The sequence below is a fragment of the Hypomesus nipponensis genome, chromosome 17, assembly GCF_054491055.1.
Source record: "Hypomesus nipponensis isolate SF chromosome 17, ASM5449105v1, whole genome shotgun sequence".
Classification (NCBI taxonomy): Eukaryota; Metazoa; Chordata; class Actinopteri; order Osmeriformes; family Osmeridae; genus Hypomesus; species Hypomesus nipponensis.
The window spans coordinates 11550806-11568276 of NC_140377.1; the positions used below are offsets into that span (position 1 = coordinate 11550806).

Sequence of the window (17471 nt, forward strand, 5' to 3'; positions counted from 1 at the left end):
AGCCTGTCTGTCCTGCAGCCAAACCTTTAGCGTTAGCACTTCCAGATCTGGGACAACACCCCCCCCACCCCACTCACCTTCTCCTGGGCCAGCTCCCTCTCAGCCTGGTGGCTCCTCTCCAGGTCCAGCCGGAGGCGCTCCATCTCTGCCCGCAGCCTGCCCATCGAGGCCTCCTGGTCTTGGGCCGAGCGTTGGCGCTCGTCCTCCCTCAGCAGGCCCAGCTCCAGCAGCTGCTGCTTCCTCTGGGCGTGGGCCTGCTGCAGCTCCTCACGCAGGGCCGACACCTGGGCCTCCAGCTCAGAGATGGTCTGACCGTGGGATGGAGGGAGGGAGGAGAGAAGACAGGAAGAAAGAGGACGGTGAGGAACACGGTGTGCATGTTTATAAGTAGTACTGTACACAAGTGTATGCGGTTGCGGTCATGGATGTGTTTCTCTATGGCTCTCTCACTCTCCAGACTGAAGGCCATTGCACACTGAGTCCGAAATTTTCATATGCGTTTTTTCCGTATTCGTCAGCCTAAAATTCGTCACGCACAGACACCTTGCACACTGAGTCCGATGCGTATTTATTTAACGTTTGCGGAAAAAAAACGGAAAAATACTAAATGGATTTGTAAAGCAGTGCCGGTGGTTTTGTTGCCCAGATCATAGCGAGGAAGGAGAGTTTCATCTCCCTTATCAAGGAGCTCAGAAATTATCCGGAGAAATTTAAAATTTACCTCAGAATGTCAGTGGATCAGTTTGATTATCTAATGTCATATATTATAACTTAACAGGTATGTACAGTATTGTTATGTAGTTTATTGCAGTCATTTAGGTGACCAGGATAATTGCATGTATTCTATCAAAAGTACAAGTATACTAGCAACTGAATGAATACACCCTGGTTGGGACAACGTTATCACTTTTGACAACGAATAAATGAATGACATAAGCAACAAGCTATTGTTTAGCTAACTTGAACACAGTACTATATAAACCTTCTTACACCCTTTGTCTTTATAATCCACACTTTTCTTGTCATACAGTGCTCTGTGCTGCGAGACCAAGTATATCAACTTGTCAGACGCAACTCTATGGTCAGACGCTATTCTGGATTTTGTCGTTCGCTTGTACGGTGGCTCTGAATTGCCAAAAAATCTATCAAAATTCTGGCTACGGATGCGAAAAACGCAGAAAATCTAACCCGATCCAAACTTTTTTTTGACAGACGAAAGTTTCGGAGGCAGTGTGCATGCGCGATTGACATAAAGTGAGGTCAATGTTTTTTTTTTACGTGCGAACATTTTGGATACGATTTTCGGACTCAGTGTGCAAGGGCCTTGAGGCTCAAGATCATCTCCAACATTAAAACCTCTACTTTCCCTCTACTTTCAGCAGTTGCTTCTGAGGGATGTCCAGGGATGGTCTGAGGGGAAGTCCTGTTCAGCCCGGGACAGAAAACACTCGAGCAAAGGAAAGGGGAATACCCTGCAACAGCAGCTGTCCCATCCTAATTCAGCTTACCCAGCCCAGACAGCCCGGCCTAGCATAGTCAGTCAGCCCGGCCAAGCCCAGTCAGCCCAGCCTAGCCGAGTCAGTCCGTCCAGCCTAGCACAGTTAGCCAGGCAGGCCGGCAGGCAAGCAAGCCCACATCAAAGACGGGGAATTCCACTAAGGTCAGTCGGGCACATTTAATGAGAGAAATTTGCGCAAATTAAAGATCACTCCCTCAAAAGGAAAGCAGGCAGTGCTGCAGTGTCATATTTCCCTGGAAGACAGATGGAGGAGGAGAAACAGAGAGAGCAGAAGAAAGGGATGGAGAGTTGGAAGGATAGTATGGAAATTAGAAGAGAAGTATGTGGCTGAATAAGGAAGTCTTAAAAGTACTGCAGCTTTGAAAAGTCTTTGCATTTGGATGTGACTTGTTTCTGTGTACTATGTGGGTTTGTGTGGTTGTTCTTAGGTTAATGTACTGTATGGGAGACTTGAGTGTCTGTGCTTGAGAGTGTGGGGGCTGCAAGGAGAGAGAGGAAGGGACAGTGCGTGTGTGTGAGAAAGTGAGGGGGCAGCAGAGAGAGAGAGAGAGAGAGAATGTGTGTGAAAGACACACATATGCACTATATGCGAGAGAGAAAGGGAGAGACTGTTTCTGAGAGAATGTGTGTGAGAGAGTGGGGGCTGTAGAGATGGACCGACCCCTTCCTTGACCTCTGTTTTCTTTGAACTCCTCAGCCTTGACTTTGTCTAGAAGAACTCTTTGATTTCACTGCCAGAGAACAGCCACATTACATAGCAGTAATGCTAATGACAAAAGAACACCCCTTTTAAAGAACCGTCAAGGGAATGTTTTTACCGGGCTATGAAGAAACTTTGCTGGAATTCTCAAAACATTCAAAATATTGTGTGTATATAGTGTCTCACCAGTTATGTGCTATGTACACTTTGAGCACAATCTGAAAAACATACGATATGCTATTCCAACAACAGTAATGAAAGTTAAATTAAATTACTACGAATTGTCCCCATGAACAAAGTGGCCTATAATATCCTCTTTTGACCCTGCTTCCCTCTACAAACACTCAAGACATCCCAGGCCAGACTTTCGTTAAAGTCACATGGCAATCAGACAGAAAGAGTCTGAAATTGTATAAATCTTTTTGCGGGCACTCGGGAAGATCACAAAGACTTCAAAGAAGCGTCACAAAAAAACATACAGATGTTGTGTGGTGTCTCACACACAAACTGATATACACACACACATGCACACACTCTATGTTAGGTTTCACAGCCACATGCAAACATGTTAGTCGGGCAACACCAGATGGACATAAACGCGCGTGCACACACACACTCAAACAGTGAGTGCCAGGCATGTTGGTCTCCATGACTTTAAGGGACAGGCATCTAAGCTCAGAAGAGCCTTTGATGTATAATTCCCTATTCAACTACATACGGCTCCATCTGATTCTGTTAATAACATCCTGAGTAACCTCCCCACCATGAGCCATTTGGACAGGGCTCAGAGATGCAGGGGCAACAGAACTAAAAGAGCCAGACAAAAGGGGATAATTCAAATTGTAAAGGTGTTTAATACATGCCAGGTATGTGCAACCTCAGTCCAAACATAATTGAACTATAAGATTAAGATTGAACTTAATGTTTAATCTATCACAGATTGATGGCAGAGAGAGAGGAGGAGACAGGAAGAAGAAAACCCAATTGTAAACTTGTGGCAAAATAATTCCCCATTAGCTGTTACCAAAGCAAAGCAAAACAAAAGCGGAATTTATTTACTGCTATTTCCATTCACATCTATATTGTGATGGTACGCACACATCGTACCGCCTGGCAGCTCTGGCACACCATGATACTGAAACAACAAAGAGACATAGTGTTTATAGATCTCTCCATGTGCCAGCCTGAAAGCACATGAACATTATATCCTCCACCCTGACTTCAAATTAGCCACGCCAAATTCAGATCCTCAAATGCTATTGAAGAAGGCAGGATAAAATCCACATATAGTAATCATGTAAACACAAGCAGAGGGAGACACGCCAATGTGCCTGTTTTGGTGTCCTTCAATGATTGCTTGTCTGAAATAAGATTAGCCTGATCTTGGGGACCTGTCAATCAGCAAATAACAATACACAGAGAGTGGAGACAGATGACATGTTTGTGTCCAGCTGTCACTGAGACTGTCATCTCTGTCTTCACTTTCCCTACGTTAATCATGTACTTGGGAATAAAGATCTTTGGAAGTTTGACAGCATCATTATTCAGCCCGTCACACCGTTGGGGAAAGGATCCCAGAGAGTACAGGACCCTCTCCCATGCTGTTTGAAGTCCAGATGGTGCTTGTGTTCTCAGAGAAGACAGAATTTGTCAGGGCATGTTTAAATACAAAATGATTAGACGTAGAAATTTGGTTTTGAGTAACTACGGAAATAACTGGAAAGAATGACTTGACAATTCAACAAGACAATCAAATGTCTCTCTTGTAGTTGGAAACAAAGAGGCCCAAAGTAATTTGGAATGTTGGTTTTCATTTTTTTCCTGTATATTTTTCTTCTTGTAAAACACAAAAAATAAAGAAAAGGAAAGCTTGAATATTCTCTAAATGCATGAGAAACCACAGAACTGTGACACATCACATCAAGTGAATCCATTCTTTCCACATCTCACGGCTTCCTCATAAAAACGTATTGAGATGGACGACACAATGTACATATAGGACGAGCTGGAAAGGTTCCTCACCAAACGGATGTTTCAATCTAATCTCGAGTGTTTTGTATGCTTGCAACATGGTGGCTGCCACACCACAACACATGCTGTGCTAGAGGGAGGGCAGGATGCCTGTCCTGGGGAAGGCTTCGTGGGGAACTGATCCAACCTCTTAGGTTGTTGGTGATCATGTAACAAGCCAACACAGGGCTAACTGCAAGCAAAGCCATTTGCTGCAGTGTCATCTCTGGGGAATAGCCAACTAGCTGTTTTTTCAATGTTTTGTTGGGGGGGGGGGGGAAACGGTCTTGTTCTGGTCCCAAAGGCAAAGGATTCTGAAGTTAAATCCCTTAGTAGATTGGTGGCCAACTTCTAACCAAGCCTAACACAGCAAGGGGATTAATATTAATCCCTTCATTAGTGATATTACATCTTGCACCCATGTTGCCATGAAAACCTAGACACGGAGTGAAACCACAAATCTTCATTTAACCGCCTTGACAAACGTGAATTGTCAATTGACAATGAGAGTCTATTACCCACAGATGTGTGTTCCAAGTCCTCATTAAAGCCTAGTTACACAGTTGGTCAAGAACAGGGGCTTCTGGACAACAACAGACCCTGGTGAGATGAAGACAGAGAAGCCCTGTGCTGTGTCTTCCACCCTACAACAGCGTCACGCTTCACTGGCCTTCCTCCCCAAACATAAGGGAAGGGACAGGAATGCTATTTATTAGCATCCCCTGCCACATAAAGGAGATAGCCTCCCATTACTCATCCTCAGAACATGTGACTGGCATCCGCTCTCTCCTTTGACGGCCTCCACAATCCAGCGAGAGAGGGAGGGAAGAAGCCCCATCCTTCCAAGGATTCCAGGAAGAGAGCAGACGGAGAGAAGGACTGAATCTAATATATGGCACAGACATCCATGACTGTCCCCTTTTCAACAGCTCTGTCTGTCTCTAGCACAATAAGAGAGAGAGGAAGTTGATGTGAGCTGTAAATGTAGTGGATAATTTTTTGTTGTTGAGCCATTTGTGATTGCTGGGCACATCATTAAAACACTCAGATTTTACTCTATCCTTCTTAATCTTCTAAGTCTTTTGAAGCTTCTTTTTTCATCGTTGGGAAAAGATGCACAACTGTTGGGTGTGATTTAGCAGTTTCTTTCTGGTTGCAGGACCAATACAGAGTTTTCATAACGCTAACAGCTTTGGTGATGCAAAACTGTTCAATAAATATAGCTGCAAGCAGCGATGCGGGTTCCTCCTCAAAATGGCAAAATATTAAAAACATGTACACTGCAGAAGATCGAGACTTGGACAACAAGAGAGCAAAACGACTTCATGTCTGGCCAAAAACAATTCCAGACTCTCAGTCCATGCACAACTAACTTAAGTCATGTGGGAAACTGGGCTCGGGTAGCGTTCATATTCAGCTCCTTGCAAGAATAGCCTGTGACGGTTTAGCAGCCGACACTCTTGTCCCATTAAACTCCACAACATACACAATCAGGGTGACCAACAACATTATATTAACTAACCAACAATAACATTACAAACATATAACTGAACGAACACAACAACTGAAATCCCTTGCAAGGCTGTTGTAACCAAACTATTTTCCACAAGTCTTTGCGTTTTTGGACATGCCGCACTGCATGCTGGGTACCCAAGGGTGCTGACGCTGATTATCTAGCTGTGCTCTGACTGCGTGATATGGGTATTAGTTTTTTGTCAGCTTTGGGACAAAGTTTAAGAAACGGTTGACATTTCAAGGTTAAATTGCATGAAATTGCGCATGGTATTTCAGAATGATGTCTGCCTGTTTAACTAAACAAGTAATCAAAATTATGACAGGCCAAAAGACTGTGCCTGGATTCGAACCTGTGACCTTGCGCTTTGCAGGTCAATGTTTCAACCCATTGGGCTACCCTGAAGGCTGAGAATTCTGGTCAGTTTCCGTCAAAAAAAAAAAAAAAAAACGTATCTCCTGTAGCATGGCTTGTTCGATTCGGCCAAAGTTTAAACAGCTGTAATTCAATGATCTTTTGACATATCAAGGTGAAATTGCGCATGGTACTTCAGAACGATGTCTTTCTGTTTAACTAAACATATATTCAAATTTAAGACAGACTTAGTGTGGCTGAATTCAAACCTACGACCTTATACTTTGCAGGTCACCGTTCCAGCTCGTCGAGCTATTCTCAGTGTTGAGTATTGGCATGTTCAGTTACTGTACAAAAAAAAGCTGTTTCTCCAATGGTGAGTATTGTCAAATTTGGTCCACGTTCAAACAGCTGTAATTCAGTCATATTTTGACATATCAAGGTGAAACTTTGCATGGTACTTCAGAGGCATGACACCTTAAAGCTTAATAGGTTTGAACCATCCTTCAAAAATACATTTGATTTAGTGACACAAACATATTGAGGAAATGTGTACATTTACATAAATACACCCATTTCAGCCATTTTGTACTTGATTCAATTGCCTTAAGTAACGTTTTTAAATACGTCAATGATACATATCTGTACCAAATTTCAAGCCAATTTCACCTTTGGTTCAAGAGAAGAGGAATTTTTAAGGTTTTCCCAAATTATCACTGTACAGGAAAATCCATCATGGCGGACCTTATGGGTCCTTGAGGCTTTTTTGTTCCTCATGAAAAATGAGGCATGCACACCAAGTTTCAGAAGAATTGGAGCAATGGGGTGGAAATGCCATCACTTAGACTTTTGGGCGTGGCCTGTGGCGCCCCCTATGGTCCGATGTGGCCCATATTTGGTGTGGGGGTACCCACTTGGATGTAGTATCAATGTGCCAAATTAGAACATTTAGGACCAGGGACTTTTTGAGACATTGGGGCGCAAGGAGAAAAAAATTATAATAAGAATACCAACAATAACAATAGGTTCCCTCCTACCGGAGGAACCTAATAAGAATACCAACAATAACACTAGGTTCCCTCCTACCGGAGGAACCTAATAAGAATACCAACAATAACACTAGGTTCCCTCCCACCGGAGGAACCTAATAATAATACCAACAATTACAATAGGGTTCTCCTGACGGAGGAACCCTAATAATAATAATAATACCAACAATTACAATAGGGTCCTCCTGACGGAGGAACCCTAATAAGTGACTTAATACTTATATAATGTAAAAAGCTATCTTTAATACATATGGCCCATTAGTGCTTTGCATCTATTTCAAGTCCTTGAAGACTCCAACTACGTTTGACATCTTTCCCTGGCCTTAGTGAAAAAACCTGGAAGCACTCCACCTTGCCTCCTGAATATTTGACATTGGCCTGGCGGAGTCAGTTAGTTTTTCTTCCAAGGTCTGCCGTTCGACAAGTGCCTCATCATTTAGAAATGAATGAAACTGGCTGTCATCAACAAAAAGGTCTTATTTGACGGCATCTCCAATAAAAAATTTAACCCCAAATCACACAAGCTGGCTAGTCTCCGAGTCTCTGTGATTGACAACTCTTAATACGTGCAAAGGAGACAAAAGGGTAAAATCAAAAAATTCCCCTGTAACTTTTACATGCCATATTTTGTATGTGATTGGAAGGTTATGGAATCCGTTAAGGCTTGATGGTCCCATAATTGAGTCGTTGTAGACAAGAGAAGCAAACTAACATGGCATGGACGTTTCTCTTCCTGTTCCAGCGCCTGTGTGTGAAAAATTTGAGCATCATGGTGCTCCTTCTCGCTGAAGCTCACTGGAGGCCATTCAGAGCTTAGACCTGCTAAAATAAAACATTACAAACCTTTTCTCATATCTATTTGATGGCTTGATCCTTAATTAAATAATTGTTTTTACCATTTTCTATAGCAATACAAATTAGAATGGTGGTGTATCTAATTTATAAAACACAAATTTCCAAATAACTGAACAATAGCACTATAACTTCTTGAGATGATAGTGAATACATAAGGACACAACAGAAGATTGTCCGTAAATGTCCACGTAAATAGTGTATCCTTGCACAGTTGCACCCCCAGCACCCTCTGTGTCCACCTAGGCCAGGAGTCCCACGCGGTTCCTCTCCCAAAAATGTCCCAAGAATTGCAGCTTCTGCCCTGCTGGACCCCCGTCTCCAGCAAGGAGCCAGTGAACAAGCCTCTCCATGCTGACAACCTCCATTTCATCAGGGAGCTTGAGAAGTCAAAAACATCCACAGTTGGGGGTTACTCTGGCAAATGGCTTCCCACAGAGCTCCATGCAAGCCCAGGCTGGAGGGGAGATAGGAAGAGGGGTGTGAGGCTGGGGCTGCAGACCAACCAGCCGTTGGACAACTCATGGGAGGCTTGAATTATGTTATGGCTGGGGACTCCCATCAGTGTCATCCATATGTCATATCCTCTTTGCGGTAGATAGAGCTGTAATGAGAGGATGACTTGCACTTCACGGGAGGGGAGAGGCTACCTGCAGGGAGGGAAGAATGCCAGGCAAAGCCGCTCTTTCGTGGGGCTACGGGGCGCTCAGCGCTGCCGCGGCCGACACAGTAGACACAAACGAAGCTTGGGCCAAGGGACGGGAACAGAAAAAAATATTTCTTCTCCTTCATCTGGCTACCTGCAGTTTCTGTGTTTTAAGTATTTTTTTACTTCTGTGGCGAAACCCCGTCGCAAAAAGGGAAAAACCCACAATTACATTACAAGTAAACGCCTGGTGATATTTATTTAGTTCAATACGCGTTTTAACTTTTTACTATCATTCTTCCGCTTTTCAAAACAGTTTCACAAAAAAAAAAATGAAAAAAAAAAAAAAATCGAAAACCCTAACCTGCACCCTTAACTAACACCTGCCTACGCAAAACACACACAGCACAATCTCCACCTCCCGTCAGGTAAAAAAGTATTTCCCAACAGTGTTTTTATTCTCTTTTTTCTTTATTTACATAAACCCGGAGAAAAACTCAGCGATATGTTTACGACACAGGAAGAAAACAAAATGGTGTCCGTGGGATCTCGGTGTGAGCGGTGTGCGTGCGATTAGTGTGTGCGGATCAGAGGAGACCCCCTACCTGGGCATCGCGTTGCCTCCACTCCTGGGTGTGCTGCTGGTGCTGGAGCAGGGTGGCCCTTGCTCGACTCTCCAGGCTTCCCACTTCCCGCTGGCGCTCCTGGACCAGGCTGTCCTTCTCAGCGCTGTGCTGCTGTTGCAGCCGGGTCCTCTCCTGCTCCTGCTGCACGCGCTGCTCGCACATCTGATTGGACAAGCGGTACAGGAGAGACCCCCCATCATCAGCCAACGCACGCCCAGAACCAGCCGTTGTCATGACAACTTGTCCATCCATCCTTCCACCCCCTCACATCCTGTCCACCACAGCGCCCGCACGCCTCAACGGGACAGACGGGCGGGGCAGCAGAATTGTTTCTTTTTAACAAAAGTTTGGGCTGTTGCGTCGCACTGTGACAGGACGACACGGCGCCACGTGATCCTTTTTTACCTCACGCTGTTTTCACCCCCACCCTTTGTGCTAATCTTCTAGCTCAGCCCACATCTCTTTACATTGCTTCCTTCTTTTCTACATATCAGTTCCTCTCACCCCTCTGCGGCCGGCATTTGAAAGAGCAGCTAGCTTGGACCATCTACGTGGGCCAAAAGGGGGTTAGCCATCTGGTTTATGGAGGCAAACCCTCGCCCCATGCTATGCGTCTGACAGCATGGGAAAATCGGCTTAGGGCGAAGCCTGTGATCCTTATACAACAACACCGAAAAAAAATACAGAAGGGAAAAGATCTGAAAGTTTGGAGAAAAGTTGAGGTAAAATCTTCTAAGATTTTAGAAAGACTACCTGTCGTATCATTGTAGTCAAACTGATGAAAAATATTCAAATCTGAGGATTATTTGCAACATTTTTAAATAATCCTGAAAATCTTACCAGTGCAATCTGACACTGTTGGGATTTAACTCAACGGGAGGTCGATCTGTTTTCCAGCGATTATTATTACCTCTAGCTCTCTATTGATAATGAAAACATTTGCATTTTTTTGTGACAAGCTAAATGACAGGAATGCTATCCAATAAATGGCACTGCTTGGTGGAATTACAATCAAAACAAAGAAGGGGAAAGAGAGGAGAAAAAGGAGAAAAATACATCTTTAAAAGAATAATCAGTCTCTGTCAACTGAAGCCAAGCTATTTTTGCATTTGGGACATGCATACATACACTGGCTGTAAGGGTCTAAAGCCTAGCTAGCCTCACTCTGGGATCTGAGACGAGTCACCTGCTGTGAGGTGAGCCTTGGTGGTGTAGCACAAGCGTAAAGCGACCTGTTTTTCCCAGGCTTCGTTCCCACTCCCCCATGCAGAGCAGACCAGTGACCCCATCCCTGTCCTGCCGAGTCTCCCTGGCGGGGCCTTGAATGGCCAGCCGGGGCCCCGATTTCCCTTATGGCTTTGAAGCTAATCCCTGCCCACATTGTGCTGGATGGCACCCTACCTGGGCTTCCAGAGACAGACAGAGTGAGCCACTATAAAGCCCCAGCTCCGATCCCAGCCTCAACTCCAGCCTTCCCTAGTCATAGCTCCAGCCCTACAGCATCAAGCCCCAGCCCTAGTTCTAGCTCCAGTACTAGCTCCAATCCCAGCCTCAACTTCAGCCTTCCCCAGCTATAACTCCAGATCCAGCCCTCCAACATCTAGTCCCAGTCATACATCTTGTCCCAGCTCCAGTCCTAGCTGTAGCCGACATCTATGCTATTCAGAGCAGGTGATTAATAGCAGGAAGCCGGATTCCCTCGCCAAAAGACAGAGAGCCAGTCACATTAGACACTACTGTTAGCTAAACAAGACTGTTCTCCTTCAGTGAAGAATGAACAAATATATAGTACATTAAAATTCTCTCTTCATTTTAGCTACAAACAGAAACTCTTTTCATCAAGAGAGCATGCTAAGATGTGCAGCAACATGTGTGATCTACAGTAATTCACTACAGTAAGCCCACTGGCAACATAATCAAATCAGAATAAGTATGTTTCACAATCACAAACATCGGACAACAGAAGGAGGACGGGTACTGGCTGTCTTAAAAGGCCCGGCCACAGGAGTGGTGGAGGAGGGTTTAGGGTTATACACTTACACTTGCACAGCATGGCTCCTGTCACTCTGTGTGTGTCGGTGTGTTTTACAGTGAAGAGGGGATGCATCGATGCTGAATAAAGGGGAAAGAGAAAGGGAAGGGGTAGGAGAAAAGAGGGAAGATTACCCCTATCTGGTCACAGCAGGGGATGATGGTGAGAGGGTGAGGAGGAAGGGAGGAGGGAGGGAACTTCTATTCCTCAAAATGGGACACAAATACACAGGACTTGTGTGTGTATGTGCACATGTTTGTGTGTCAGTGCGTGTGTCTGTGTGCATGTGTTAAAACTATTTGTGATGCTGTTTTCTTACATCTAAGGAGTGAGCTGGATTAAGGCTTCATCAAGAGTGCGGGGTCATGACCTGGTCAACGGCAGTCTTACAACTGTCCTACATCAGTTCAATGTCAAGGAGAGGTTCTTTGAGGCGCCGGCGTGATGTCCTAGCGCAGTGGTTCTCAACCTTTTTTCAGTGATGTACCCCCTGTGAAATATTTTTTCAACCAAGTACCCACTAACCAGCGCAGAGCATTTGTGGTTGAAAATAATATGTCATACACCGTTCTATGCCATTGTTATGGATGTATTCAGGGCATGAACAGGAACAATGGGTGGGTTTTAAGATTTATTTGCTCTTTAAGGAAGTTTAGCAGGCACAGAAGAGACCGAGTGCAGTTAAGCTCTCTTACACGTGAAAGAAATTAGAAAAATTACGGTGAATACAATAAATTAACAAATAAAAATTGGAATTAAAAATTAACAAAGTTAATTTTTAACTCGTTACACTATGATGCTCTGACTTATTAAACTGTCAACACTGAACATTGTTGCATTGAACTGAGTTTTTGTGAGAAACTTGTGCTTGTGCTTCACTGAGAAGCTTTGTCAATCTTGGTGGCAGGGAGGCAACTGCTGTGATCAAGCTTTTCTGTTTCTCAGCTTTGTTTTTATCACAGTCATTGCAGAGAAGGAGGCCTCACATAAATATGTGGAGGCAAAGGGTAGTAGCTGCTCCAAAGCTTTCTGTCCCAGGTCAGGGTGCTCCTGCTTCACATACACCCAAAACTGTGTGAGTGTGGATGTGGCAAACTTCATCTGGAGGCCATGGTCAGATGACACTTCCAGGAGTGTTTCCTGATTAGTGACAGGTAGATTGCTTCCGTTTGTTTCTGACAAGTGAAATGGGTTTCTCACCCAATCCAGCTGTATAGATTTCTCCTCCATGTCAGGAAAGTAGGAATGGAAATTTTCAATCAAGTTAGTCAAATGTCCCACGATGAGCAACTGAAGCTCTGTCCACATTCCCACTAGAGAAGAAATCATCCACCTGAGGAAAGCAGGTGAAATCCCCCTGTTCAGAGGCTCTTCTCCACAGCTCTGTTTTCTTAAGAAAGCCACCCACCTTGTCATACAGTTTTAAAATGCTGGTGTCTTTTCCCTGCAGAGACATATTCAGTTCATTCAGTTTATAGTTTCAGAATATATCTGCCAGGTAGCACACCTTTGCATGCCAGTCTGTGTCCTGGAACAAGGTGGCATGGGGAGATCTGTGCTCAATCAGAAATGTGTGTACTTCAGATCGTAATTCCAACAGCCGGTTGAGTATTTTCCCTCGAGAGAGAGAGCAAGTGGACTTCAGTGTGCAACAGCAGTTGTGTGTGTTCAGCCCCCATGTTTTCACAGAGGCGTCGAAACAGGCATGCGTTACGTGGCGTTGACTTTATGAAGTTGATCATTTTGATGCAGTTGTTCAAAACGTCATGTAACACAGGGCTCATTCTCTTTGACGCCAATGCTTCCCTGTGTATGACACAGTGAGTCCACTTAATGTCGGGGTTCTGTTTTTTAACACGCGCTATGAGTCCTTGCATGCTACCTGTCATTGATGCTGCTGCGTCTGTGCAGATGCTGCGGCAGGATTTCCAGCTCATGCCATTTTCACAGAAGAAGGTGTTGACAACATCAAAAATGTCCTCTACTGTTGTTTTCCCCTCCAATGCTTTGCAGAATAGAACATGCGCATAAATGTCGTCAATATTGATGTATCTTACAAAAGCAACAAGTTGAGCATTCCCACTGACATCTGTGGATTCTTCCAGCTGAAGAGAAAAAGAGTCGTTAAGTTTTCCCACAACTTGCTTGACAATGTCTGTTCCCATTTTATCTATTCTGCGGTACACAGAGTCATTTGATAAAGGCACAGACTTTAATTTCTCCGCTGCAGTTGTGTCCAGCATGGTCTCAGCCAGTACAACGGCGGTGGGAAGGAGCAGGTCTTCGGCTATAGTGAACGGTTTCTTGGCTTTAGCTATCAGTTGTGTTTTCAGCAGCATTGCTGCTATGCTTCAACCATGACTTCATTTCTCCCAGACCATTCAAATATGGGAATTAAAATTCCCATGGTTACCGCCTTAATATCTTTGCTGTCCAATCACCGATTTATTTCTGAAAACTGCTAGATACGTACGACAACTTAAGCTCAAAGCACATATCATTGGTTAAGGGGTCACTGGCAAAAATTACAGACCTGCGAACGCAGACATTTAACCCACATATGGCCCATACAAATCAACAGAACTTTTTTGAACATTCTGAAGAGCCGTATAATAACTATTTTTTAAGGATTTTTGAATGGATGCTAATTTTTGACATATCTTTAAAAAATCTCACGTACCCCCTGGACTGCCTTCACGTACCCCCAGAGGTACCACCGGTTGAGAACCTCTGTCCTAGCGGTCTGGAGAGTTTGGGGGAAACAGCGAGTCCACACACAGACCCTCTTTAAAAGTATTTCTGAAGCCAACCCCTGTGGAATTCTGCTTTCTCTCTGACACACACCCGTCGACTGCCCCCCCCCCCACACACACACACACACACATTCAGACACCAGTAGTCTCTTTATCTCTAAAACCCACGTCACTGACACGCACCATGATGTGTTACAACAGGATAGATAAATATTTTTCTTCACGTTTTATCACTGAGACAAAGACTGCTAAGTGCTTGACGTTAAACCTTCACAGCCTGTTTCAACTGTCAATTGGGTTTTCATTGTTGTCATTCTATTGTGGGAGTTTACCAGCATCCTTAGAATATTTTTCCCAGCTGTGCTATTTTCCAAGTTCAAATCTTTAGACGAGACACTGAGCAGACAACATTGATTAAGTCACAAACTAAAGCCCTGCATCGGAATGAGAACCATGTTTGAATACATCCAGAAACACATTTAGCAATGTTACAGTAGAGTTGATTCTTGTCACTCAACTAACCTGCAAGAAAACACCACAAAACCTGCCAATGTCCAATAGTTCTTCATATATTTAAAGTCATTTTCAGGGATTAAAAGATATAGACATATGGTGATATTCTATTCAGAAACCAATTTTACCCATGAAGAGCTGCAATTTTCAGGACGCAGCTTGGTATATCACTGAATATCGCTCCCAGAACAAAATCGACGACCATTCTATTTCATTATGCTTCTTACCAGCATACACTTTGAGCTCATATCTAGTTCTCCTATCTAGAACTACCTACAGCAATTGGCATGCACTGTAAGTCCATCAACGTCTAGGGAATGAGGGTTTGAAGGTTGTTAGTCACATGTTTGGGAAGCAGTTACAGTTTTTAATAGAGGTCTTAAAATCAATCTTGTTTTTGACACAGAACGACAATCCAGATTTTACAGTTATTATGGGCTACAGTCTGATCTGTTTTCACAGTTTCAGCCGTGACAGCATAAACCCAAGCCAACTATTCTGATCACCTGATTGGACCATATGGTGGATTGGACAGTTATCTATTTCTGGTTAATTGAAAGCAAATCAACAGTGATTGATTTCTTTGTGAAAGTCAATTGTATATCAATTGTGTATCTTTGTGAAAGTGCTTCAATTCACAAAGATGTACAAAGATACTTTAGAAGACACTGGCCATGTCAAAAATGTATCTGTCATAGTCCATTTTAATTTGTAATTGGTGCATGGAATGATAACCTCCGTAAGATATTCTTCATAGTCCCTGAGTCGCATTTTTAAACCAGCTGAGAACATTTTATTTCTTCAGTCTTGCCCAGAATTCTCACAATCAGATGACTTTCATCAGATAATGGGCATTCCAATGAGTTGATTACATTTAGATGTGTATAAAACCTGATTTTCTATTAGCAAGGTAAGTTGCAGTGTTTCTAAATTCCTAATCAGAGTGCTGATATGGAGAGGAGATAAGTTACACAAGGTTTTCAATTGGATATTTTTTGATTATGTTAAGACCCAATCTGCTGAATTGAAACCATGTTTTTTGGTATGAGGTAGACCGGGTAGTATGCCGATACAGATATAGAAAAATAACATTTTCAATTGGAATCAAAAAATTGCTGAAACATTCAAATAATTTAGTAGTGTAGCAAAAATAGGATGATTTGAGTGTCAAGACACACACACACTAACCTGACGTTCACATCTCTGTTTAATTTCCTCCAGTTGATGGGAAAACTCTTTGGCTTGCTCTTCCCTTAGAGATTTGGAGCGACTCAGGTCCTCCTCCACCTTCTCCATCTATAAACATAGATGAATATGGCACTTAGAGAACCAAGAGCAGCTATGAATGTTAAGACTTAAGATTTATTAAGACTTAAGATTTATGGCCTGTGATAAACATTCACACTGAAAGAATAAGTCAAAGATTATAGGAATAAACACACATTGCACACAGGGTTAGTCTTGAACAATAGCACTTCTGTACCACATCATACTATTGCATCTGAATCTTGAGAGTTGATCATCTTATGTATGGTTTAATTCTCATAGGAAGAGACAACAGGTATACTAAATACTCTTACTAAGTGAACTATAAGTCAAGCGCAGCAGGTTGTAATAACTAGCAACAACAGCAACAATAACAGTTGCAAATGTAATTTACCGAAAATGGTCATGTACTCAGGCTATGCTGTTCTCTCCTGGTAATGGCTTGGAAATGTGAAACATGTTTTGATTAATCCCCTTAATACGCTCAAAAGCATCCTTTGAACTAACTGTGTGACTTGAGATTCGATTCCACATGGTGTGTTTAGATTTGGGAGTCTCACCCAAAATAGGGCAGACACACTCCTTTAAATGCGGTCCAACAGCGCACATCTGCTCCTAGCACGTGGGTCTAATCCATTTATGATACATACAGAGAGAAAGAGAGAGAGGGAGAGAAACAGAGGGAAAGTAATAGAGTGATGGAGAGCTAGTGATGAAGAAAGTTAGAGATGGTGACAGAGAAAAAAAAGAAGAAACAAATAAATATGGAGATCCTTCTGATGTCTGAAACAACATTAAAGGGAGATCGCGAGATCAACAGAAATATGGAGGTTTGTGAGAAAGAGAGAGAAGGGACGAGGATGGAGGTGAATCTGGTGCCTCTCACCCACATCTTTGATGTGGGCTGAGGAAAAAGGAAGATTGAAGACTGGGCATCCAGGGGCTTGCTGGGCAGATGGAGAGGAGGAGAGGGAGGTGGAGGAGATGGAGAGACACAAGGTAGAACTGAAGGGGGAAGAGGAAAAGAAAGTCACTGGAGAGCTGGATCAACCACATATAATTCACATACAACCCTATGTCCACACACTTGCAGACACCTAACCCTATCCATATTCCAGCCCACAGCATGCCAATAATTACTGGATCGACACATACTGGTATGAGCTAATTACTGTATCACATCCAACCACTTCTGAAATGTACAAACCTTGATGTGCCATCAATAAAGCCCACATACAAGCACCCACTCAGAACAATGTCTATGCCCAAAAGTATTTCACAAAAGCCTGACTGAAATCACCAGTGCAACTACACAGACTGAGTTTATAGCCAAGTCTCTATTGATTTGAAATCTCAAATAATCTGCCCACACTCTGCCAAATGTCAAACAAGGACCAGCAAAGCAACCAATTACCGCACGGTGTGGCTGTTCTGTACCCCCATCCCCCCTCCCCTTCTGGATCTATCACGCCCACTAATGCTGAACTGTGGGTTGAATAATTTAGAACAGAACTAATCTAAAGTTCAGCTGCTTACTGATCACAGAACAAGAGCTTCTAGTTATTTCACTTTTTATTTGGACTGGTTGAAATGCACAACAGCAAAAACAGTTTGTGTGTGAGAGATAATTGATAAGGC

At 43.4% G+C, this 17471-nt stretch overlaps 1 protein-coding gene and 1 long non-coding RNA gene across 8 annotated transcripts in view; one reads left to right on the forward strand and one right to left on the reverse strand.

The window, feature by feature from the left end:
- The window catches only part of cep112 (centrosomal protein 112), a 175978-nt gene that overhangs the window by 39365 nt on the left and 119142 nt on the right, over positions 1-17471 (reverse strand). For all 7 annotated transcript variants that reach the window (XM_084677255.1, XM_084677253.1, XM_084677256.1 and 4 more), the window contains 3 exons: positions 15756-15863; positions 9249-9431; positions 78-308 (listed from right to left, as the gene is read on the reverse strand). In XM_084677255.1, the coding sequence (XP_084533381.1) occupies positions 78-308; positions 9249-9431; positions 15756-15863 (522 nt within the window). The remainder of the gene's footprint in view (positions 1-77; positions 309-9248; positions 9432-15755; positions 15864-17471) is intronic.
- On the forward strand, positions 214-2333 carry LOC146253567 (uncharacterized). Its single transcript, XR_014731734.1, has 4 exons — positions 214-359; positions 1380-1660; positions 1764-1838; positions 2217-2333. It is a non-coding gene; the product is annotated as an uncharacterized LOC146253567 (long non-coding RNA).